Source organism: Oryza sativa, chromosome 2 (genome assembly GCF_034140825.1).
Source record: "Oryza sativa Japonica Group chromosome 2, ASM3414082v1".
Classification (NCBI taxonomy): domain Eukaryota; kingdom Viridiplantae; phylum Streptophyta; class Magnoliopsida; order Poales; family Poaceae; genus Oryza; species Oryza sativa.
This window is the reverse complement of record NC_089036.1, coordinates 3,234,273-3,258,773: the sequence shown is the minus strand read 5'-3', so window position 1 is coordinate 3,258,773 and position 24,501 is coordinate 3,234,273. Positions and strand designations below refer to the sequence as shown.

General features: G+C 43.2%; 4 protein-coding genes and 1 non-coding gene across 6 annotated transcripts; 3 read left to right on the top strand and 2 right to left on the bottom strand.

Moving 5' to 3' along the window:
- The first annotated feature begins 510 nt into the window (after positions 1-510).
- LOC4328375 (DExH-box ATP-dependent RNA helicase DExH11) lies at positions 511-12,732 on the top strand. Its single transcript, XM_015771344.3, has 22 exons — positions 511-713; positions 815-1,357; positions 1,461-1,541; positions 1,635-1,752; positions 1,904-2,106; positions 2,228-2,335; positions 2,830-2,931; positions 3,241-3,441; positions 3,553-3,663; positions 4,151-4,218; positions 5,151-5,517; positions 5,770-5,925; positions 6,003-6,113; positions 6,770-6,823; positions 7,518-7,775; positions 8,482-8,591; positions 9,600-9,753; positions 10,284-10,746; positions 11,164-11,378; positions 11,659-11,897; positions 12,047-12,173; positions 12,254-12,732. Exons 1-22 carry the CDS (start codon positions 585-587, stop codon positions 12,464-12,466), a joined length of 4,131 nt encoding a protein of 1,376 aa, XP_015626830.1. The 5' UTR covers positions 511-584; the 3' UTR covers positions 12,467-12,732.
- Positions 12,335-16,049, bottom strand: LOC4328374 (protein SUPPRESSOR OF K(+) TRANSPORT GROWTH DEFECT 1). Its single transcript, XM_015771346.3, has 8 exons — positions 15,481-16,049; positions 15,092-15,197; positions 14,395-14,593; positions 14,128-14,196; positions 13,942-14,016; positions 13,733-13,831; positions 13,451-13,621; positions 12,335-12,921 (listed from the first exon to the last, which is right to left on the bottom strand). The coding sequence occupies exons 1-8, from the start codon at positions 15,935-15,937 to the stop codon at positions 12,796-12,798; spliced, it is 1,302 nt and encodes a 433-aa protein (XP_015626832.1). The 5' UTR covers positions 15,938-16,049; the 3' UTR covers positions 12,335-12,795.
- A 333-nt stretch (positions 16,050-16,382) lies between these two features.
- On the top strand, positions 16,383-16,579 carry LOC4328372 (U2 spliceosomal RNA). The gene has a single exon (XR_003241075.1). It is a non-coding gene; the product is annotated as a U2 spliceosomal RNA (transcript).
- On the top strand, positions 16,383-21,319 carry LOC112936036 (protein SCO1 homolog 1, mitochondrial). Of its 2 annotated transcripts, none has more exons than XM_015772229.3 (8): positions 16,383-17,297; positions 17,395-17,505; positions 17,608-17,796; positions 17,908-17,998; positions 19,006-19,218; positions 19,690-19,779; positions 19,919-20,051; positions 20,950-21,319. In XM_015772229.3, exons 1-8 carry the CDS (start codon positions 17,205-17,207, stop codon positions 21,053-21,055), a joined length of 1,026 nt encoding a protein of 341 aa, XP_015627715.1. In that variant the 5' UTR covers positions 16,383-17,204; the 3' UTR covers positions 21,056-21,319. The 2 variants fall into 2 exon arrangements, with proteins under 2 accessions (XP_015627715.1, XP_015627716.1); XM_015772230.3 differs by having other exon boundaries at positions 17,030-17,297; positions 17,395-17,499.
- Positions 20,999-22,594, bottom strand: LOC4328373 (uncharacterized). Its single transcript, XM_015772228.2, has one exon. The coding sequence runs from the start codon at positions 22,592-22,594 to the stop codon at positions 21,347-21,349; it is 1,248 nt and encodes a 415-aa protein (XP_015627714.1). The 3' UTR covers positions 20,999-21,346.
- Positions 22,595-24,501: the final 1,907 nt, after the last annotated feature.

Genomic DNA, 24,501 nt, shown 5'->3' with positions numbered 1-24,501 from the left:
TTTTCGGACTTGACTTGCCCAAAATACCCCTTCGTTCAGTTAAACAAGATGAGATGGACGCGCCCAGCGGGCCATTGGTAACGACCACAGGGAGGAGGAAGGAGGGCGGGTTGGATGCGGCAGATGCGACGGGTTGTGCACCAGTTGTTGTCATAGAACGGTCTCTCCGAGCTCGTCTTCGGCAAGAGCGGCGCGTCATCGGCGGGGACGACATCGGCCGCCGCGACGGGGGCGGGGAGAGCTCAGGTCTTCAGCCGTCTCCTTCAACAACAATAAACGGACGACAAGTTTAGTTCATGTAGGCAGGAGATGGAGATGGCAAAGGAGTAACCGACGATAATCAAAGGGATATTTTGATCAGGTCAACTGCAGAAAATAATAGAAATATTGTGAAATGACGAATATGACAAAAGAAACGGTTTGATATCAATTTGGAGTGACACTTTAACAAATCCAATCCAAACAGTGATCGAACGTCCAATTTCTTCTATTGTTTCTGCGGGTAAAGCTGAAACTCCCCAAAGCACCAGTTCGTCTTCCGTCGAAAAGGGAAACGGACCGCCTCCTCACCGGCGGCGGCCTCCATGGGCGACCTCACCACCTCGTCGCCGGCGAGCGAGGTGCCGTTCCGCGTCAGCTTCTCCGGCCATGGCGGCCACCTCCGCCTCGACCCCACGCCCAATCCGCCCAGCCCTATACCCGAGTTCGTCCTGGTACGCGACCCACTGCTCCCCCACCTCCTAAATCACGCGTTTTACTCAATGTTGCGGAAGCGTAAACCCTAAACCCATCGGAGGTGTGATGGCGATCGCAGCCGCCGGCGTACCCGCTGGAGAGCCCGAGCAGCGTGAAGGAGTACCTCGAGGCCAACTACCTCAACCCGGAGCTCCACCTCCCCACCGCGGCCGATGGCGCGAGGGTGTGGGATTTGGATTGGTTCGAGTTGGCTAGGCCGCCGCTGGAGCCCTCCGCCCCGCGCACCATGCTCGTGCCCGCCTGGGAGCCGCCCTTCCGCCGCCGACGGCCGCCATTGTCGTCGTCGTCGTCGCGGCAGGAGTCGCAAGTGTGGGATCCTGAGTCCGTGCAGATGGATATGAGCGACGTGTTTGATTCGGGCACCGGTGGGATAACGCCGCGGATGCCTGGCCCTGCGAAGGATTTCGTGAGGGGGAGCGTGAACAGCCGCCCGTTCCGCCCAGGGGGCCTGCATGATGATGCGGCTGCGGCTGCTGCTTTGGAGAAGGCATTTCCAGAGGGTGCACGCAATGGGGATTGGGTGCGCGAGCTTATGAGCGGAGGGCCAGCTCAGGTTAATCCTCCAGGATTCCGCAAGGGATTGGACCTGGGCAATTTGAAGGTTTGATCCTTAATAGTGTGTTGGTTTGTTTTGCAAAGTAATGTTTGCTGTCATTGTGCTAAGCTGCGTCTGTGCCGCTATTGTGTGCACTATATTCCTATAGGAGTACAAAAGCCATTGGAAGTGTTACCAGGATGGAGAGCGTGTAGATGAGCAATCCACATCTTCATCAAATGACACCATGGTACCTCGGTTCATATTCTAAACAATTCAGGATTCCACAATTTGCCAGTTTTGCTATTATACATTATAATCTGAATGTCTCATGTTCTTGCAGGATAAGTACTCAGTGCAGTTTGATGATCTATTCAAGATAGCATGGGAGGAAGATTCTGACGACAAGGTGCCGCGTGAAGATCATGTTCAGCAATTGGTTGGAGATGAGGAGACCAATGGTAAATTTATCATCCTCATACATCATATCCTCGATTCACATGAATATCTTCTCTTGTGGTAAATCATGATAACTGTCATCATCCCCATTTTTACTACAAGGTTTAAGTCATCTCTGGTTTCATGCTAACCTTCCCCCTTTTCCAACTTCAGATGTTGATAAACAAAATATTAGCAAACTGCAAAATGCTTCTGAAACTATAGAAAATCTGGACATTGAAAAACAGAAAGGTGGTGCCCAAGGAGATGTTTCTGAACCTCAATCAGACTTGGATCAAATGTTATTGTCCTCAGTTAAAGATACTAGCAGAGATTCAAGTGGGTCAGGTGATGGCAGCATGGCAAAGGAGGGCAAGGTAAGTGCATTTCGTGTTTCATTTTGTCGGACACTTTCTCAATTGTGCTTCTCATTCCATAAATTTCATTGATGCATAGATATGAAGTAGTGATGTTTATCTGTTTCTATTTCACTTGCAGGTTTGGGCACTTGTTGGTGGGGATGAAGACATTGTGACTAACTTCTATAAACTTGTTCCAGATATGGCAATTGAGTATCCATTTGAACTAGACAAATTCCAGAAGGAGGTAAGCTATTCATAAATGTCTGCACCTTTGTTTTCAATGTCTTATTTTTCAATACCGACAGGAATATTTTCTTCTACAAGCACATTTTGTTAACATGGACTTTTTGATAGCACAACCATGTTTTACCAGTGAAGGATAAAAACTCCATGCACCAGCAATACTTTAACTATGCATATTTTCCCTATCAAGTACCACATATAGTAAAAAAGAATAGTTTCAATGCAACCAGCAACTGCATTCCACTTCTGTGAGTGGCCTATGACTTGTCACTCTAAAGAAGTAAAAAGCCCCATATTTTTGAAACAAAAGGTTTGCCATTGAATTTTCGGATAAGGAAAAAATTATGAGAAATGCATTCTTTCCTCCACATCTCCTGTGGGAATCATTTATTGTGAGCAGACCCTAATTACCATAACCTTTTTGTTAGTAAAATATATGCTACTAAATGCTTGATATAGTTGCTGATGTGTAACTTTCTATTCTGCCAAATATAGGCTATATATTATCTTCAGAAGGGTGAATCAGTCTTTGTGGCAGCTCATACATCAGCAGGAAAGACGGTTGTTGCAGAGTATGCATTCGCTTTAGCAACAAAAGTACGCTTGCTTCACTGTTCCTTTTGGGTATTCTACTTTTCGTTAATTTGAAACCACCGATCCCTTCACTTGAGTACCTCATTAACCCAGTGCTTGTAAAAATGAACATAACTTATATTTACTTTTAGTTGATTTGAATTCTGCATTTCTGATAAGAGCTCAGTTTTGCGTTTCCTCAGTAGATCGATATTTGCAATGCCTGATTTGTACATACTTCATTGTGCTATTTCTATTTGCTTACTATATAGTACATCTCAATAAAACAATGTTTGCATGGTCCTTGTGATGACAGCTAATGTTATTATGCAGCATTGCACCCGGGCTGTCTATACTGCTCCCATTAAAACTATCAGCAATCAAAAATACCGAGATTTCTGTGGGAAGTTTGACGTGGGACTTCTCACAGGAGATGTCAGTATCAGACCAGAGGCAACTTGCTTAATTATGACCACAGAAATATTACGTTCAATGCTCTACAGAGGTGCTGACATCATACGTGATATTGAATGGGTACGCTGTCTCAGTTCTCAATTCTTCATAGTTCATAATGTAATATTTAACTTCCCACCTTATATTTTAAAAACTTATGGAGCCGTGTGCCGTGCGTGGTTTTGCAATCAGGTAATTTTTGATGAAGTGCATTATGTAAATGATGCAGAGAGAGGTGTAGTTTGGGAGGAAGTTATTATAATGCTCCCGAAGCACATCAACATTGTCCTTCTTTCGGCAACGGTATGGATTTAGTGAATACTTGTGTTTAACTATTGGCACCCAACTGTGATATCTAAGTTGTGTTGCTATCAACTGCTAAGACTGTCACTCAAATTATTAAGAATCATTTCAAGTATGCAAAAGCATGACATACCATTAGCCCATTAATGGATTAACTATAGTAACTCAGAAATAGAATAATAGAACCATTTATAGTTTACTGTCTCTTAAAATAATTAGTGGAGTACTCTGACCTTAAGGTGATTTTCATAGAAAGTATGGTTGTGCCAGTTTTCTACTAAGCTACTATGATACAACCACTTATACCTGATAAGGCTCAGCCCAGGTTAATATGGTTTTTGAATGCCAAAAATATCTTTTAAATACATCATAGACTTTTTTTTTTCTTTTCCTTCTTACAAAAAGCTCAAGCTTGTGAGTTGTGACCTTCATATCATCTCTCAGATTGATATTTATTTTGGAGTTGAGCTGTAACATTTCTATTTAGGTTCCAAACACAGTTGAATTTGCTGACTGGATTGGTCGAACAAAGCAGAAGAAAATTCATGTCACATCGTAAGTGTAGTTATATCACTTTTAAGCAAGCAAAATTGCATTGTAGGCCCCTTAAGGTATTTTATTTTGTGCGATCAAGCCACTGGTGTAGTTTTATTGATCTGAGTGCCTTTAATGTACTATCTTGTGCAACTAAAAACTCATCATTGCAACTATTTTTGTTGATTAAAACCCTATGGCCGTGAGGATTCTCTAATCGGATTCTTTTTTTCCCTAAGGACCAATGATAAAACACAATAGCTTGCTAAATATTTTAGAAGATTTTTATATCAATAAAAGTAGCATCTTTGTTGTTTTATGTAGGTTTCTTACACAAAGCTATATCACTAATTCTAGATAGCACTCCCTCCATCCCCAAATATAAGCTTTTCTAGGTTGTTTAACAAAGATTGAGAAAAGACATTGGTGTGCCCCTCACTAAATGAGGGATGCATGGCGGTGGAAGGGTGGTTGGGGGTAAGATGGGAAGAAATTTGAATGAGACGTGATTGATGAGACAAGTATTTTTCTGGAACGCTTATATTTGCGGACAAATTTCAAACGCTTGGAATGCTTTGGATGGAGGGAGTAATTAGTATTTAATTGCCTTTTCTAGTTTGAGATTCCAATATTTATTGATTCAGTTGGTGCATGTACTGAAATACTGAATACATTAGTTGAACTGTTGAAGGTGTGCAATTGGGCAAATCTCAGTAAGTGGAAGGGCTAGGGATTAATTGAGCAAACTCTGAGTACTGGATGGGGGTCATTTCAAGAAAATAAGACCAAATCACCTTATTTTCTTACAACTGAATAATACAGCGTATTATTATCTATTACTATACATCAGTTGAGTGGATTATAGTGTCTTTACCTTTGTAAGTGCAGAATTATTTTAAACTACTTCCTATTACAGTTTGCATCATACCATTTTGCTGCCATTTGTTCATCAGGACCAACAAAAGGCCTGTTCCCCTGGAGCACTGTTTGTTCTACTCCGGAGAAGTGTTCAAAATATGTGAGAAGGATGCATTTCTTACTCAAGGATATAGAGAAGCCAAGGAGGTTTTTAAAAAGAAAAATTCGAGCAAGCTTGGAATGAAACCTGGTTCAAAACCAGGAACAACTGCAGTACGTGCTGGAACTCAAGGCAGAAATCCAGATACATCTAGTAGAGGTAGAGATCAGAAAAATCCAAAGCACCATCATGCCAGCTCATCAGCTGCTGCTGTTCAGCAAAGCACCTCTGGGCCACGGAGATCAGAGTCTTCATTCTGGATGCCCCTCATAAATAACCTTCTGAAGAAATCCCTCGTGCCTGTATGTGAGAATGATAAAATTATGGCATTTATCTTGAGCAATGAATTTCATAACATTTTGTTCTTTTGAGCATTAAATTTATATCAAATTTTATTATTCCACTCTCCATTGTGCATTCTGAAGTACGTAATCAATTGCGAAGTAACAATTGGTCACAGCATATTGGTCATTGATTACTGTTCCCATTCATCATGCCAGGTCATTTTACATTTTACAAGAGCTTTTCTGATATTTTATATGGTTCTTTGACAGGTGGTAATTTTTTGCTTCTCAAAAAATCGATGTGATAGATCAGCAGAGAGCATGTTTGGTGCAGATCTCACCAGTAACTCAGAGAAAAGTGAAATCCGCCTCTTCTGTGACAAGGCCTTTTCACGCCTTAAAGGATCTGATAGGAACCTTCCACAGGTGATCTAGTAGCACAAATGATTTTAGTCTGACAATCTTATCCTTGTTTCTGTTTGAAACTTTGGTTTCCCTGTTAGGTTGTAGGGATACAAAGCCTTCTACGTAGAGGGATTGGAGTACACCATGCTGGACTTCTTCCTATCGTCAAAGAAGTTGTTGAAATGCTGTTTTGTCGTGGCGTCATCAAGGTTAAACTTTGAACATGTTGTAGTTTTTTTTGGTAGTTAGTTTCTTTAGAAAGTATCTAAACTTCTTCAAGCTTGAAGAGAACTATTCCATGTACATAATCTATACTAGTTTTTCGATATTTGCTACTCCCTCTGGTCATAAATATTTGGCGTTTAGGACAAGATTTAGTCAAACTTTTGAAATTTTTTACCATTAATAACTTCTCAAATGTTTAGTTTTAAAATGGTTCATGTAGATTTGCCTTGAAAAGTACTATCATAACATCATAAACTTACTAGATTCTATAAACATATTCTAATATGAAATTGATGGTCAAAGTTTCTAAAGTTTAACCAAATCTTGTCCTAAACGTCAACTATTTATGACTAGAGGAAGTCGATGTTATGAAAAAGAAGGGGCCATCATATCCTGCATTTTCTAAGTCAGTTTTGCACAATACTCAATAAGAGTGTCATCTATCAAAGCTTTTACGTGATTCAACACATTGAACAAATGAACAGTGTAACACTGAAATGACATTTGAGATCAAATCACATCGATGCCATCTATCAGATACTACCTTATTCTTTTCAACATTACATTAATCAAATATTGCATGTTCTGATCCATTCATTTTTTTAACTGAATGTCAACCTTGACTTGGAGTCAATTGTAGGTGTTATTTTCCACTGAGACATTTGCGATGGGCGTTAATGCTCCAGCAAGGACGGTGAGGCTCTATTTGTTCTTTTGTCATATTGAGGATTTAAATACCTTTTCATCTTGTGTCAAACAAAGCTTATGCAAGATCTGGCTCTATGTGACCATACCACTTGCCTTTTGTCATCTACTTATTAGTTTTTCCCATATATGTTTGAATAATGGGAATGAAACAATCAGTTTTTCTATCATTTATTCATGCATAACTTCTGCTAATTCTGATATTTAAACATTTTGATAGTTTCATTTTCACAGTAATGCAAAAGCTGAAGAGACTCTTTACTCATGATGTTGGAGGTGAAAGTCAACCTTTTATCTTGTCATGCTTATTGATGCTAGCATCATCTACAATTGCAATGTCGACCGCATGTAGACAGACTTCTGTTTAACATGCTTTGGACTAAGCCAATTTTGAATGCATGACTAGTCTCTTTCCACATTCGTTACACACTTTTGTTGTTTTAAAAACTCAGTTTGTTGTGCACAGTTATCATGATTTCCAGTTTTCCTTTTGTTGAAAAGACAGGTTATGTAAACTATAAATGTTTGTCAGATAGATACATACTTTTTTTTCTTTGTAATAAAAATATCAAAATTAAATTAAGCTAACTGCAGTTCTTAGTTACTCTTGCTTTTCCCATGCTTAGCTCAAGGATCTGGTAAGCAAGCTGCAATGCTCTGACTTAATTTTGCAAATCTAACAGGTCGTGTTTGATTCCTTAAGAAAGTTTGATGGAAAAGAACATCGGAAGTTACTTCCAGGGGAGTATATTCAAATGGCCGGGCGAGCTGGTAGGAGAGGGCTTGATAACATTGGTACAGTGATCGTTATGTGTCGTGATGAAATTCCCGAAGAAAGTGATTTGAAGAATTTGATTGTTGGAAAACCAACTCGACTAGAATCTCAATTTCGGTTAACATACACTATGATACTGCATCTTCTACGTGTGGAGGAACTCAAGGTACACTTATATAGACCAATTAGAAAACTTTCTGGCTTGGCCATTCCTCTTTTTTCAAATTCAATTCCATATTTCAATTTGGCTATGTACCCTTTGGTATTTCTTGAGCTTTTGATCATCCAGTCACACATTAAAAATATCTGTTCGAACTTTGAAGACTGAAAACTGAAATATAAACTAAACATATGTTTTTAAGGTGTGATGAGTTAGTCCATGATATAATGAAGCGTCTGCTATAAAAACAATCCTATTTATTATTTATTTGTTCACAAAGTTCCATTTCCATGACTGTTTTGACTACTTGATCAATTATGCATTTGGCATTGACTCTGCATAGGCATGGGAGGAGTGTGTGATTAGCTTGTGCTATCTATAATTAGTTTATAATAAGTTAGGGAATAGTGAATGTGATACAACTTTGTTGAGTTCCCTTTTCTTTATGAAGGCATATGCATGATTTGACTATTCAAGGTCCAGTAATGTTTCCGAACTACTGTCCCTGACCATTGTACATTATGTGTAGGTTGCACTGGTTACTTCACTATCTCTTCTTTAATGTAAAATTCCGATTGTTATATTGCTGAACAATGGGTGAAGGTAGCCCCAGGACAGTGACACCATGTCTTAGATGTGTGCCATTTACTTTTCTAAATGTACAATAGGAAAAAGTTCTCTCCTTGGCTTACATTGATGGATTTGCTCACAGGTGGAGGACATGCTAAAGAGAAGTTTTGCAGAATTCCATGCACAAAAGAATTTGCCTGAGAAGGAAAAGTTGCTTCTGCAGATGCTTCGTCAACCCACGAAGACAATTGAGTGAGACATTAACCTATCTTCATGAAATTGATACCATGGGTACCAATGTTTTCAATGCAAATCCTACTTAAAAACTGCAAATAAAAACTAGCATAGTTTCATTGACATAGGAAGTTAACAAACAAGGATGGTTGTGTTCGATTTTTGATTTGGACATGCAAATTCTAGATACACCATCCTTGGTAGAATAGAACTAGCACACACCTTTAGCATAAGAGATTTGGCACAGTTAACTACTACCTCCGTTTCATATTATAAGTCGCTTTGACTTTTTCTAGTCAAACTTCTTTAGGTTTGACCAAGTTTATAGAAAAAATTAGCAACATCTACAACGCCAAATTAGTTTCATCAGATGTAACAGTGAATATATTTTGATACTATGTGTGTTATGTGTTGAAAATGTCAAACGACTTATAATATGAAACGGAGGGAGTAGTAAAGAAAGAGGTGAGAGAAAATACCACAGTAGGCAAATGTGTTTGGTGGAGGTTGTCTGAAGTTTTAGAAAAAGAGAATCATCTCTTCCTAGGTCTCACTCTGTAGAAATTATCTCATTGACGAATATATTAATAAGCACCATCATTTTTCACACAGGACTTGGTGATGTTACATAGATGTAGAGGTTTAGATGCTAAATCTGGGAGTAGCCTTAGGCCACTACGTTCCAGTTCTTAACCGCATCAGAATAGGGATGGGGGTACGACTTTATGGAAACATCTAGGGGAAAAGACCAAGTATCTGGTTGGGTTTGCGCATATAGCAGTCATCTGTCGATCTTTGGTTGTTAAGAAAATGCAGCAGGATGTTTATAGAATTCCATTGTTGTCTTCATATCTTTTTTAGTGGGCTTTTAACCATTCCTTTGCAATATTATCTATGTACCATTATCTTACCTGCACTTTGTTTTGATAGGCATTGATTGTATGAAAGTACCCATGAAAAGTAGCACCTAGTATAATGCGAACAATTAACTTCTTCTATATGTCTTGTTCTTTCTTATATTATCAGGTGCATAAAAGGAGAGCCGGCTATTGAAGAATACTACGAGATGGTCTTAGAAGCTGAGGCACACAGGGAGTCTATTACGGAAGCAATTATGCAGTTGCCTGCTTCTCAACAGTCCCTTACACCTGGCCGTCTGGTTGTTGTTAAATCCCAATCAGTATGTATTCATCCTATTGGGCTGCCTCTTGTGCACAATTTCTATCTGTTTGTCTATTCCTTTTTTATAATAAATTTATTTTTTTATAGCCGTTTTCCCTTCCCCCCAATTCTCGTACTGTTTATTCAATCGCCGGGCCGGGCTAACTGTTTATTCAATCAATCAGAAATTATCTTCTGGTCTACTGTATATATTTATGAATGTAGAGGTAGTGCATAAGAAATGAAAATGAGAAAATTAGAAGACATCAATCATTATTTAAGTTTTGCGGATGTCTTCTATATCACTTCAAAATTAAGGGGTAGAATCTTCGGTAGTGTAAGCATCCAAACTAAGGGAAAAACATGTTAAATATCAGGTGACTCGCGAATACACACAAGCCACACTGGATCCCAATAAATTTATGTGGGCTTGAAATTAATCTGGCACTTTTGGTCTTATTGCTGTCTCTTATTTTTATTTCGGAACTGTATCTAGCAAATGTGCAACAGATGCATTTTCCACATTAAAATTTTCATCTTTTGTGTCAGGATGATGATCACTTGCTCGGTGTAATTGTGAAAACTCCATCTGCTGCACTAAAGCAATATGTTGTTCTTGTACTGACCGGTGATTGCACATCGTCAGCACTAGCTCCTGATTCATCCAACCAGAATGAAAAGGAAGCAGGGGATTTTAAACAAGGATACTTTGTTATCCCGAAAGGAAAACGTAGCATGGAAGATGAATATTTCTCTTCTGTCAGTACACGGAAAGGTTCAGGTGTCATCAATATCAAGCTACCATACAAGGGAGATGCATCTGGAATGGGTTTTGAAGTTAGAGCAATAGAGAATAAAGAGATTATGAATATATGCGCCAGCAAAATAAAGATTGATCAAGTCAGACTCCTTGAGGATCCAAGCAAAACAGTTTACTCTAAAACTGTCCAGATGCTTATAAAAGAGCAACCAGACGGAAACAAGTATCCTGCTGCTTTAGATGCAATAAAAGGTACATTTTTTTTCTATGGTTAAATTACATATGAAATCTGGTGCTATATAAAGTTCCAGCCAAGCTAGTAAGAAAAAGTTATCTGATATAGTGGTAAATGTGTTCTATAATTTACTACTACTTTCAAAATTATTAACAATTTAGTCAATCTTGTAAATAGGCAAGGTATAGGACTGCAGGGAAATTACCATGTTCTCATGGCTTATAATATGTAACCGTTAATGATGTTTTGACCGGCTAGATAAAATAGCCTTCGCTGTCTACCAGATAGTGGATAGTCCTATGCAGTAGCATCTGCATTATGTTTTATGTTTTATAATCTCAGTGATCATGTGCTTAGTTTTACTTGATGTGCATGGTTATTATAAATAGTATATTGTGTCACTGTCTAATTTCTTCATTTTCTATGGAATACAGATCTAAAAATGAAAGACATGCTTCTCGTTGAGAACTACTATGCTTACCAGAGATTACTGCAAAAAATGTCTGAAAATAAGTGCCATGGTTGTATAAAATTAAAGGAGCATATTGCATTGATGAAGGAGCAAAAGGTGTACAAGGATCAGCTGAATGATTTGAAATATGAAATGTCAGATGAGGCACTTCAACAGATGCCGGAGTTTCAAGGCAGAGTAAGATGTCAAACATATATATTTTTCTCACGCTCCATAATAAGGAATTAGATATCTATTATTTGTGGCACAACAAAGTTCAGTCTCACTAGAACTGGGATTAGAAAAAAAAATGACGTTTCATCCACTCACTTTTGATTTGTTTGGCATATTGGAAGTTTCACGGTGCTACTCTATTGTCTTAAAAAATGAGTTTGATTTTGATAAGCTGGTGTTTTCCAGCTGAGCGCCCGTGGATTGGTTTGTGAAAGTAACATTTCTTACCTTTCCATGTGTGCAGATCGATGTACTAAAAGAAATCCATTACATTGATTCTGATCTAGTGGTGCAACTTAAGGGCCGAGTGGCCTGCGAAATGAATTCCGGCGAGGAGTTGATATCAACCGAATGTCTGTTTGAGAATCAGTTGGATGACCTAGAACCTGAAGAAGCCGTAGCTATTATGTCTGCATTGGTCTTCCAACAAAGGAATACATCAGAACCATCTCTTACCCCGAAACTAGCAGATGCCAGAAAGAGGTTAGATTTAATTCTTTTTTTTTAAAAAAAAAACTTGTGCTTGTTGTCATTTCCTATATGATGCATTCGAAGAATTTGTGCTTTCTGTTTCAAATGCCTGCAAAACACACTTAAGTGCCATTTGTTCTTGTGTTTATTTTCTATTCTAGGATTTATGATACAGCAATCAGATTAGGAAAGCTCCAGAGAGAGTTCAAGGTGCCTGTAGATCCCGAGGAATATGCCCGTGATAATCTCAAGTTCGGTCTTGTTGAAGTCGTCTACGAATGGGCAAAGGTATACATCCTCACGTCACGGGAACTCTTCTGCGAGAGTTATGCAGAATCAGTGTGTTCTTATTTGATCTTTCAATGCAGGGGACCCCATTTGCAGACATCTGTGAGCTGACAGATGTATCTGAAGGTCTCATTGTAAGAACAATCGTGCGGTTGGATGAAACTTGCAGGGAGTTCAGGAATGCAGCTTCCATAATGGGGAACTCCGCGTTGCATAAGAAAATGGAGACTGCGTCCAATGCCATTAAGCGTGACATCGTCTTTGCAGCAAGCTTGTATGTCACAGGGATATGATGCATTTAAACATGCATCCTAAATCCTAAATCTAGGCCCGTGATGTTTGTAAGTAGAGAAATTTCATTTCTGGCTGGCAAATTTATGGGCAATCCCAGCCTTTAACACTGTAACAGTCCATGAGCAACTCTGCATTACCAGGCAGATAGGAAATTATATGGACGTGGTAGCATCTCACAGCACTGATACCATGCAAAGAAAGATTGCCCATGCAAGACTTTGTATCAGATCATTCAACTAATCCTGATGCGAGTGCGCACTAGCTATACAGAAGCATCTTACTGATCATTTACAGGAATCAGATGTCACAGTATGACAGCAAGATGATGCTAGCCTTCCTCGCCAAACTCTCTGGTGAACCTGGTGTACACCTCCAGATCCTTCTCGCTCACCGTCGCCTTCTGCCTCGCCAGCACCTTGTCCAAGTCCGTCCTCGTGATCGGCGGCGGCGTGATCTACAGTAGACAAGGAGATCAGCAACCACAGTCATCGTCTCCCTTAGGGCACGTTCTAAAGTGAGAATCACTTTTGGCTACTTTCCCCGTTTCTATTAGCACGTTTTTCTAACTAATTAATGGTGTGTTTCGAAAACTTTCTTATATAAAAAATATTCTAAAAATAGATAAACTTATTTTTTCAAAAATTTAATAATTAATACTTAATTAATCATATGCTAATCACGTTTATCCATTATCAGCGTTTTCAACCTCCGTTTAGACTTTGGAACACGCCCTTATACATAAGCTTCAACGGCTTATTTACAATTTAAAAACAATTTATTAACAAAACTTTTGTCAATGTGTTTTAGCAATTTAAAAGCAAATGTTTGTAAATAAAATATGATGAAAAGACCCTTAAAATCAAGTTTAAAAATTAAATTGTAAAATTTAAATTTCGACTAAAGTCTATTGGCTGAAGGGAAGCTATATGCCACAGAGATGGCATTCTGGCATTCGGGGAATGACTAGGGCAGCCAGGACTCACCTGAGCAGCCAGGCCTTTGGCCGCGAGCTCCTGCATGGTGATCTGCACGGCGCCCGGCCGCGTCGGCCCACACGGCGTCCACGCGCCGCCGTCGCCGTCGCCCTCCGCCGTCCCGAAGAAGAACATGGCATCCTGCGTCTTGCGCACCGGCTCGAACAACACGTCCTTCACCTGCACACACGCGCGCGCACGTACGCGACCAAGAGATCGTCGGCTATCAAATGACAAGTTGACATGCATACTGCTACAGAAAATGGGATAGGTGGCTGTGGTGTGGCTTACGCAGACGGCGATGTCGGAGCCGGAGAAGCCGTCGGTCCGGCGAGCCAAGCTCTCGAAGTCGCCCTTGGTGAGGCTGTGAGGGGTGTCACCCAGATGGACCTGCAATGCGGATTTCAGATTCAGGTTCAAGACTTATCAAAAGTTTCAGTTTCAAGGTTGCATGTTTGAGAAAATCTCATTGCTCTTTTTGCTAACTTCTTTGTACTTACCTTGAACATGTGCTGCCTAGCTTTAAGGTCGGGTAGCGGAATGTAGATACGTTTGTCAAAACGCCGCCGTACAGCCTGGGAAAAAGAAGATCGATCGATCATCATCACTCAAGCTTATACAATAACACAAACGAGATGCAAAATGTAACTGGAAGAGATAACTGATGGATGTCTTGTAAGTTCTACCTGATCCAGAGCATATGGAGTGTTTGTGGCAGCAAGAACAAGGACTTTATCATCGTTATGTCCAACACCCTGCACATCCCACACATTCACAGAATATTTTTTTTAAAAAAAACTTAGCTAGCTATGGAGCAAAATTCACAGACACACACACACACACACACACACACACACACACACACAAAACTAAATTTTGCACCACTGTCTTATACTTGCATTCATCAACGAACGTTTGAAGCGAGAGATATGCTACTGCATCAAGACAATTACCTGCATCTGCACGAGGAATTCTGTCTTAACTCTCCGAGAAGCCTCGCTCTCGTTGCCTTCCCCTCGTTGGCCACACAGAGAGTCGATCTCATCGATGAAGATAATGGAGGGTGCATTTTCACGGGCCATCTGGAACAGGTTCGTCACCAGCTTCTCACTTTCTCCCATCCACTTGGAGAGAAGATCCGACGAAGATATACTGCAGTGTGTGTCCATCCGTCACTTCAGATTAGTAATTACACTAATAACAGAACAAAGATGACAGATCACTCCATAGTTTTGTCCAAATTTAACAATGCTTAGAGCAGGTACAATAGCAGGCTATTAGCCAGCTATAATCATATTTTAATGAGATAAACGATGAGAGAGAAGAGCAGTGGCCAGCTGCAGCACGGACCCCAAAACGTAATGTGTATGTGACAGGTGGGACCATATATTAATAGTATAGTACTCCTAAGTAACTATTGTATGAATTGACTATAAATGAATTGGAGCCGGTAGTGGGCTATACTATTAAACTTGCTCTTATAACAAAAAGGCACAAGATTACACTATCGAGCAAAATAAAATTAACTGAATTTGCTGAGTACGCTACATAATGAATCGAACGCACGCAACCAATTCGATCACAAATGTGAAAGAACCCACTAACTAATCAACTAGTACCAGTACAAGAAATGAGAAGAAAATCAATTACCTGAAGAATGTGGAATCGGCCTCTGTCGCGACGGCTTTGGCCAAGTAAGATTTGCCCGTCCCCGGTGGCCCGTACAGGAGGAAGGCTTTCCATGGCTTCCGCTTGCCTACAAAATTCAGTAATTTCACCATTGATCAATCGCCTAGGTACTGCAATTCACATTGAGTACTCCCTCCGTCCTAAAATATAAACATTTTTTAACTTCGACACAGTTTTCGAGATGCTATTTTGACCAACAATATCTATAAAAATAAAATATTTTAAATAAAAAGAACCACATATTATGATAGTTTGATTAATGATAAATCCAGTAACATCAATTTTATGTGATTGATCTTTTCATATTTTTGCTATTAATTTGTTTGGGATCCCAGTGAACCCAAACTCACCGGTGAAGAACTGCGGGAACTCGACGGGGAGCACGACGGCCTCCTGCAGCGCCTGCTTTGCTCCATCCAGCCCGGAGACGTCGCTCCACCTCACGTTGGGCTTCTCCGAGACGATCGCCGAGTGGAGCCCCGCCCGCAGCTTGGCCCGATCCGACTCGTCTTCCCCGCCGCCGCACTTCGCCTTGCCCTCCTCCGCCGCTGCCGCAGGCGGCGTGGCGTCGTCGCCGGCGGCGGGGAGGAGCGCGTCGCGGATCTCCTCGGCGCGGGCGATGTAGCCGGCGAGCTTGGCAGTGATGGCGTCGCGGACCCTGGGGTTCCGCTCGTACTTGAGGTGCGCGGCGAGGTAGTCGAGCGCGTGCACGTACAGCGGCAGCGCCCGCGCGTGGTTGCCGGCGTCGTCCTCCTCCACCGCCTTCCGCACCAGGAGTATCCCCTGCTCCTTCATGCCGCCGTCCATCTCCCTCGCCGCCGGCGAACTCCACCGATCGATCGACTCCTCCCCTTCGCCGATTTCCACCGGGAGATTTCAAGGATTCGAAGCGAAGGAAACACAAAAAAAACAACGCGAAATTCCCTCGCGATCGTGTAGTCCGACGTGGCCTCTGATGCAAACCACCCGGCCCCACATGTCAGAGAGCGAATTCGCGATCGTGTCCAACGTGGCCTCAGATTAAAATCATCCGGTCCCACATGTCAGAGATAAACGAGGCCGAGTTCATGGGCCCAACTACTCGGCCACTTGGGCTGTGCGAGGTTTCAGGCCCAACCGCCCAAGCAGTGGAAGCCGCGGCGCAGGTTGCTGCTTTGCTCTTCGTTGCGTAGTTTAGTACCACCTCGCTTGTTCAGCTCGGTGAGGCGGTCGCGGAAGGTATAAAATGAGGCGCAGGGCTCCGTTCCAAAGCATACCTTTCTCGGCCTTTTGGCTAAGATCAAGTGTAGTATCTGTTCTTATCAGTTTAATATCTGATATGTGGGCCATGTGTCCACTTCGATATTAAATTTATTTTTTGTGGGGGAGGGTCCACCACAGTGGCTTGCCACTTGGGCCCTCGCGTGTCGCCCAGGCGTTGCACTACAGCCTGGGCCTGGCGCACCCCAACCAAATCAAATTTAAATATTCTATCGTTCCATACAAATTCAGTCTGAATTCATAAAAGAAATCAACATTAGAACGACCTCTAAAATTAAAAAACAATATTATAGCTGTTACTAAAATAAATGGAACAAAATTTTAAATATTTGGTGGTTAGGAATTAGTTTCAGCTACTTTACCAAATTGAACAGAATTTTTCTTCTGATGTGGTATTACTCGTTGTTATTAAAAATAAAATGGAATTTCAACTAGTAAATTTTCTGATGTGGTAGTACTCGTTGTTATTAAAAATATAAAATGGAATTTCAACTAATAAATTTGGTAGTTTGGAAGTTAATTATGCTACTTTACCAATTTTAACAGAAATTTTCTCCTGGTGTGCTATTACTGTTTTGCCCTTGCAATGGGAGAAATTTGAGAGGAATATGCCGGCGACCACCATCTTGCGTCGGAAGCAAAGAGAGGTAAAACCTCTCGACCCGTCTCCCCCAAAAACCCACGGGCGCCGCCGCTCCTCCGAGGCGGAGCCAAACGCTCGCTCGCTCGCCTTGCTGCGCACTAGCTGACCAATCCCGTCTCCTTCTCCGATCCGGCGCGCCGCCGCCGCCGCCGCCGCTTTGAGGTGACAACGATGAGGCGCGCCCCGCGTCTCCACGCGCTCCCCTCCCGCGCGCTCGCGTTCGGCGGCCTCCCCCCTCCACCGCTGCCCCGCGCGCAGCTTCAGGTGAAACCCTAGAACACCCACATCGGTCGTGAACGCGGTGGCAACGAGATGGTCTGTGTTGATTTGATGATTTTTCGATGTGTGTTCGTGCTTGCAGGGGATCACTGAGCCGGGTGCCGCATCTCGGCTCGGGGCCGCGTTCCTAGCCCGCGCGCTCGCCACCACCGGCCTTCCTGCTCCGCGGCGTCCTCGCGCGCTGCAGGTTCAGGTGAACCCTAGATGCCTCGTCCTCTGCTCCACATCTATAACGCGGTGGCACCTTGATAGGCTGGGAGATTTGATTAGTTGTTGATGCGTGTTCGTGCTGCAGCGGATCACTGAGCCGGGGGCTGCATCTCGGTTCGGGGCTGCGTTCCTGGCGCGCGGGGGCTTCTCCACCGATGCCTCGGCCGCGGCGCAGGACAGCGCGAAGCCTGCCGCGGCGACCGGCGGGGAAGGGGGTGATGGGAAGTCAGGGAAATCTGAGCAAGGGGACGCTGGAAAATCAGTGCGAGGAGGGGTGAGTCCTTCAAAATGTCTTCTACTGGAATCCTCTGTAGTGGAAATCGGCCCAATTGCTTGAAATGGCATTATTCAGTGCTTTATTTGAAGAAATTTTGCTTTCTCTCAGCCGGTGTCGTGGTTGAGCTTTCTCCTGCTTCTCGTGACTGGAGGAGGGATAATTGTGTACTACGACAAGGAAAAAAAGCGTCACATTGAAGGTAGATTACTATGGTGAGTTTGTTTTTGTTTGTTGTGGTGCTAAGATGCCTCTTTAAAAACACATTAGAAGATTGTCATTGTGTTGTGGTCAAATTAACTTACTGGAATTCTATCTGTAACACCTAGGAAGATATTACCTGCGGAATATGTTGCCTAGAGTAACTTTGCAATGATTAATTTATTGTACTGTGCTTTCCTTGTCTTGGTTATTGCTTACTTATTGAACTGAAGTATTACTGTAGAAAATACAGCATTTACTGCGAGCTGTCTCATGTTGTATGTAAGATGGGAGAGGCAAAACGAACTAGCTGCACCAGCAGAAGAGCAGCCCAACTTCGCAGAATTGGCTTGCTGTTGCTTAAGTTCATTTATCTTGTATTGCATAGGGGCCGTGACTATAAGAATAGTGACACCAGTTTCAAGAACAGAGATTCATACCCTTTATATATTATGATATCACTCCAGTTGCTTCCTTTATAGCTGCATTTTACAAATGCATACCCTTAGTACTTCCTCTGAATCTAATCCATTTGATTCACTTATATAGTCCATTACTGCAATTTATAGACTTACACCCTTCATATTTTTTCTTTAAAACCACTACATTTGATTCCTCCATAGCTGCATTTTCTTTGCACGCATGATTAGAAAGAAAAGGAGGGGGTTTAGAGTCATTAAACAAGAGATGTAAATGCTGCTGGTTAGTTGCTTACCAGTGAAACCTTCATAGGTCGGTGAAAGTACTGCATGGTACGGAAGTCTAAAACCTTATATGCATATGAAAGTTGAAACCCCTATATTACGAACTCTGTGCATTTTTATGTGTTCTTTTCTTTGGTTAAGAGTATATTTTATTCAGTTTTGCCAAACCTCTATGTGGTAGGAATAAAGGCAAATGCTTAATGGGAATTTAATATGTAGTAGGAATTTATCAGGCTCTTACAATCGCTATGCTCATTGTTGAATTTCTCATGTATTTTTTTTTCTCTTGGCACATCTTTGCCAGAATTGAAGAATAGAACAAGTGCTGTCAAGCAAGAACCATCAGTAGGCACTGCAGCCATCGGTGGTCCATTCAATCTTTTGAACCATGATGGGAAACCTGTCACGCAAAAGGATTTCTTTGGCAAGTGGACTCTGCTATATTTTGGCTTCACACACTGCCCTGACATTTGTCCAGATGAACTTCAAAAGATGGCTTTGGCAATTGATAAAATAAGTAAGTCGATTTGATTTTTGTGCTTTGGGTACAATTTTGTTGATAACTCACTGTATACATGCTTATAATGTAGCCAAACATCTTGTCCCTGTGCTAAGTGCCATGACGCTGTCACTGAAAAGTTCATTGAAACCAATTGGAATACTCTAGCCTACCCCAACTTGTTTGGAACTTAACTCCAAAGGCTGTTGTTGCTGCTTACAAGTTAGGTGTGGCTGTGCATTATTTCACTACCTTACAAATAAATTGCACAAAAATAAAATTTATATACTCTGACATCCATATAAAAGAATACAGGTGTGAACCTTATTTAACTTGGTGATGGCAGTATCCACTTTCCATTGGAAATCTGTTGTGTTTGCTGGAGCATGTCCCTGGACACATAATATATTTTTCTTGTTTTTTTCTATTTCTGTGTCTTTGATTGAGGTCTGTACATGAAACCAATGTAAAAACTTGTGTTGATTTCAGAGGAAAAGGCAAAAATGGAAGTTGTGCCAGTTTTCATCACAGTTGATCCTGAGAGAGATACTGTAGAGCAAGTTCGTGACTATGTTAATGGTACGTGCTTTTGCTTCAACCATTCATTTTGATATCCATACATTTTTTCTTCTAGTAAACTTTATTACCGTTTCAAAAATTAGTTGCAGCTTCTATTTTATTTGCTTTCTAATCATGACGAGCAACCTGTGTTTGGCAGAGTTTCATCCAAATCTAATAGGACTAACTGGCACAACTGATGAGATAAGAAAGGTTGCTCGTGCTTATCGAGTTTACTATATGAAGACAGAGGAGGAGGGTTCTGATTATCTCGTTGATCACTCAATTGTCATGTAAGTCATTTTTAATCTATATTGTACAGTATCATTGCTTAACTTAGACTTGCTGATGGTGTGCAATCAAGATGCCCTAGTAATAGAGTTGTTCTGTCCTATGATACGGCTAATCTATCTGCAACCCAAAAGTGAAATAATAACTCCCTCTTCCCTTTTTATGACATTTTAGAATCCATGTGTTAATACAATATATTTGCGAAATGAGAACTAGTTTAGACTTTTTTTTGTTAAGATCATATTTCATTTAGTACAAACTATGTAAAAATAAAAGTTATTCAAAGTCATATTTTGGAGAACTATTGGGCGTACTGCTGTAGTATAATGGTATCTGTAGTTAGGACATTGTATCTTCTTTTAAGAGATTATAGCACTGCACTACTGCAGTCATTGACTAAACATCTCATAATTTTAGGCAGCCTCAGATATGTTGATGCTCCTGCCACACCATTGTTGTTCGTACTCCTTCCATCCTAAAATATACTCCCTCCATTTCAAAATGTTTGACACCGTTGACTTTTTAGCACATGTTTGACCGTTCGTCTTATTCAAAAATTTTTATGAAATATGTAAAATTATATGCCTACATAAAAATATATTTAACAATGAATCAAATGATAGGAAAAGAATTAATAATTACTTAAATTTTTTGAATAAGACGAGCGGTCAAACATATGCTAAAAAGTCAACGGCGTCAAACATTTCGAAACGGAGGGAGTAGCAAGCAAAGAGTGAATTAGACATACTAGAACTACTAATCTAGACAGGCCAAATTCACTTCTAGGTTGCTATATATTGGGAGGTTGCGATATTTTGGGACGGAGGAAGTATTAGGAAATAGATAGTATCACTAGTATATCTCGTATGTCTTGTTAAGTAACAGCTCATGTACTCGCAGGTACTTGATGAATCCAAAGATGGAGTTTGTTAAATTTTACGGCAAGAACTACGATGCAGATTCTCTTGCTGATGGCATCATCAAAGAACTTAAAGGGCACCAATAAAGATAGCTGACCCACAATTAATCTGGCAAACTATTTTCCGAATCTCTCCAAAAGATTTCATCTATGTACACAATTGCAAACAATGGGTGGCGCTCAAGGTCAACCCGTAGTTCGTAGCTGTTTTTTCTGCTCATATCATTCATAAAAATTAGGATATTCAAATTTTGAGGCCTTCGACCTCATCAGATTTTGGTGAACCATGTTAAACTTTGAGGCAAAAACTCTACACATTTCATAAATAATACTCCATATATCAGAACTCAATTATGCAGCATTTGGTTATTATGCCACTCACAATTTTGCCTCCCGAGGGAATATCCAAGTCGCATCCAAATCCTGGCCGTCCGCCGTCGTCATCAACGGCAGGAGCTCATTCGGCCTCACGCACCCGAAGGTGCTCCCCCTCAGCGAGCAGCGCTGCGCCCGTGTGTGCCACTCGTCGCCGGTGCCGTCCTCGAGGAAGAAGACCTGATCGGCCCACCGGTCGCCGGCGACGCGCACCGCCCTGGAGCACCACCGCCCGACGAACAGCGCGCGGCCGCCGGACTCGTCGCCGATGGTTTTCACCCGCCTCCACCGCGACCTCCGGAAGTCGGCCCTGAACACGGCGAAGCGATCCTGCAGCTCCGCCGTGTGCTGCCACGGCTGCGTCCTCACCATCGACGAGCGCTGGACCTCCCGGCGAACGAGCAGCAGCTCGCCGCCGGAGTCCACGAGGTAGTGCAGCGTCACGCGGAGGAGGGCGGCCGCCCCCGGTGGCTTGCCGTTGATCACGCGGTCGATGCGGGACACGGCCGGTGGCTCGCCGTCGGCGGCGAGCGTCACGGCGAGGAGGTCCTCGTTGTGGTCGACGGCGTAGAGCTTGCCCTGGTAGAACGCCGTGTCTTTGATCCGCCTCCAGCCGTCGCCGCCGCTGACGGACCACGCCGGCGCCCCCGGCCGGCACACCGCGAGCTTGCCGTGCCTCCCTTCGCCGACCACCGCCGCCACCACGTCGGCGGCCGGGGACACGGCGAGCTTGAGCAAGGACGCCGCGGCCTGCGGCTCGCCGGTGTTCTCGCGCGGGAGCCACGTCGGCCTGCACCACCGCAGGTCTCGCTCGTCGACGGCGACGATGGGGTCGTGGCGGACATGGAGACGGGACACGCTGGGGAGCGGCGCCATGGCGGCGGCCTTGGAGAAGGGGTCGACGAGCAGGTACGCGCCGTCGTCGTGGCGCCGGTACAGGAGCCACTCGCCGCAGGAGCCGAGCCAGCCGGCGGCGGCGGGCAGCCGGAACGGCCGCGCGTCCTCCGGGAAGAAGCCGCGGAAGCTGCCGTCGGCGAAGCAGAGGCACGGCGACAGCGGCGGCGGCGCGCGGTGTTCCCGCGCGGACGTGCGCCACGAGCGGCACGTGGCGCCGAAGCAGATGCGGTCGGCGTAGGACGGGAGGCGGCGGAGGACCTCGCCGGCGATGTCCAGCGGGAGGTCCCGCCACGACGACGCCGGCGGCGAGCACGGCGACGTCGTCCGCGCCCTTTTGCGCGGCCTCTGCACCATCTCGTCTGCGCGCAAAAGAGAACAAATGAGGGCACCCAAGTTGTCTCTCTAGTCTCGGACACGTATATTTATAGTCTACTGACCATTTCCGATTCGTTTACGGCTTACGGCATTTGGTAATTTCCGATTCGAACAACAGAAATCTTGGTCGTCCATCTACCGGGCTCGGACTTGTCTGCGGTTTTGAAATTTCATTTTGTTTATTTACCCCTGAATGGCTGAATCCCATCTCATATTCTCAACTTGTTCTCTTTGGCCTTGTTTAGATCTTATTTTAAAACTTTACACCCTGTCATATCAAACGTTTAAACACATGTATGAAGTATTAAATATAGACTTAAAAAATAACTAATTACACATATTACGACTAATTTACGACACGAATCTTTTAAGCCTAATTGCTCTATGATTTGACAATGTGGTGCTATAGTAAACATGTGCTAATAATGAATTAATTAGGCTTAATAAATTCGTCTCGTGATTTACTAACAGATTCTGTAAATAGTTTTTTTATTAGTGTCCGAACGCTCCATGCGACTCTTTATATAATATCTGATGTGATACGCTAAACCTTTACACCCGGATCTAGATATCCCCTTTATCTCGAAACAATACTAGTTTCATCGACTCACAAGGACATCGACGTGACCTTAAAAAATACGGAGCAGCAGTACAATTTAAGCCGGTGTAATTCAAAGTGCTAGTCGAATTTATGTTTGCGTGAAATTTGCATATGCAATTTGGGCTTTTAGTTTGTTGTCCAAACTAGTCCAGACTAAAAAAAATCGTTCATATAATAAAGAGAAAATTCGATCCATAGCACAGGAAAGAAAGCAGTACTAAAAAATAGCACAAAAAATTTCCACTTTTGATCTATAGCATAGGCCACCAATTTTTCTTCGCCCCGTAGCACTTCTATCGCATTTTGTATCGGATTTTGAAGTAACGGCGTTAGATCGGTGTGGAGAAAATTTTCATCGGACACATTTGCCCTTCGTTCCCCACGTTCCCCACCAGGTCTCCTCTTTCGCTCCCTCGTGGTCGGCGGCGCGGCGGCCATCGGCGTGCTGGGCGACTGCCTTGTCTCCCCATCACCACCGAGCGAGCTGCGGTGCGGGCTCTTCAATGACGTGGATGCGTTGCTCACCGTCGGAGAGGTGGACCCCGTCTAGCGCTTGGCACTGCTGATCCAGGGCAAGCCTCCAGCGCTGGCGGCCGCTTGACGACGAGGACGACGACGATGACGCGGGCGGCCCTAGCGTCGGCGTGGATGGATGTGGTTGCTGTACGCCGCCGCCGCCGCCGCTGACGACGACAATGATGGCCGACTACTTCTCCTCCTCCATCTCCTCGTCCGGCGCCGACACGAGTGCGGGCGCGTTGCTGCCCGCGGGGCGGCGGCGTACGGGACGATAACGATGATGCCATCATGGGCGGTGGCGGTTGAACAGATGATGATGATGATGATGGCGCCGGCGGCGGCGGAGTCCGTGGCGCACTTCGACTCCGCGCTCAGCTCGCTCGTGTCGTCTCCGCAGGGCAGTGGTGATGACTGATGAGATGGCGGCCATCGGCGCCTTATCGGCCGGCTCGGGAGCATCTGCAACCACGGTAGCGCTAGCGCCAACAACTCGTGCTATAGCACGCCACGAACGCGAGCCCGAAGCGGTCCAAGGTCGCTAACGTTGGAGATGATGGCGATGGCGACGCGGCGGCAGCTGAGGAGAAGCCAGAGCCAGCCAAAGACTACATCCATGTGAGGGCGAGGATGGGACAAGCCACCGATAGCCATAGCCTCGCCGAGATGGTCATTAATTACCTAATTAATCAACTAATTAATTAAATCCTAATTAGCTTTTTGCAAGTGTAGTACTCCCCAGATTAATCACAATGCGAGGCATCCTCCT

Excerpts from the sequence above, each read along its gene's own strand:
- LOC4328375 (XM_015771344.3), top strand. The coding sequence starts at position 585 with ATGGGCGACCTCACCACCTCGTCGCCGGCGAGCGAGGTGCCGTTCCGC. Across the intron at positions 2,932-3,240 it reads CATTCGCTTTAGCAACAAAA|CATTGCACCCGGGCTGTCTA; the intron begins GTACGCTTGCTT and ends GTTATTATGCAG. Across the intron at positions 3,442-3,552 it reads TCATACGTGATATTGAATGG|GTAATTTTTGATGAAGTGCA; the intron begins GTACGCTGTCTC and ends TTTTGCAATCAG.
- LOC4328374 (XM_015771346.3), bottom strand. The coding sequence starts at position 15,937 with ATGGACGGCGGCATGAAGGAGCAGGGGATACTCCTGGTGCGGAAGGCG. Across the intron at positions 15,198-15,480 it reads GTTCCCGCAGTTCTTCACCG|GCAAGCGGAAGCCATGGAAA; the intron begins GTGAGTTTGGGT and ends TGAATTTTGTAG. Across the intron at positions 13,622-13,732 it reads GCTCCGACATCGCCGTCTGC|GTGAAGGACGTGTTGTTCGA; the intron begins GTAAGCCACACC and ends GCGTGTGTGCAG.
- LOC112936036 (XM_015772229.3), top strand. The coding sequence starts at position 17,205 with ATGAGGCGCGCCCCGCGTCTCCACGCGCTCCCCTCCCGCGCGCTCGCG. Across the intron at positions 17,999-19,005 it reads AAAAAAGCGTCACATTGAAG|AATTGAAGAATAGAACAAGT; the intron begins GTAGATTACTAT and ends CATCTTTGCCAG. Across the intron at positions 20,052-20,949 it reads GTTGATCACTCAATTGTCAT|GTACTTGATGAATCCAAAGA; the intron begins GTAAGTCATTTT and ends ATGTACTCGCAG.
- LOC4328373 (XM_015772228.2), bottom strand. The coding sequence starts at position 22,594 with ATGGTGCAGAGGCCGCGCAAAAGGGCGCGGACGACGTCGCCGTGCTCG.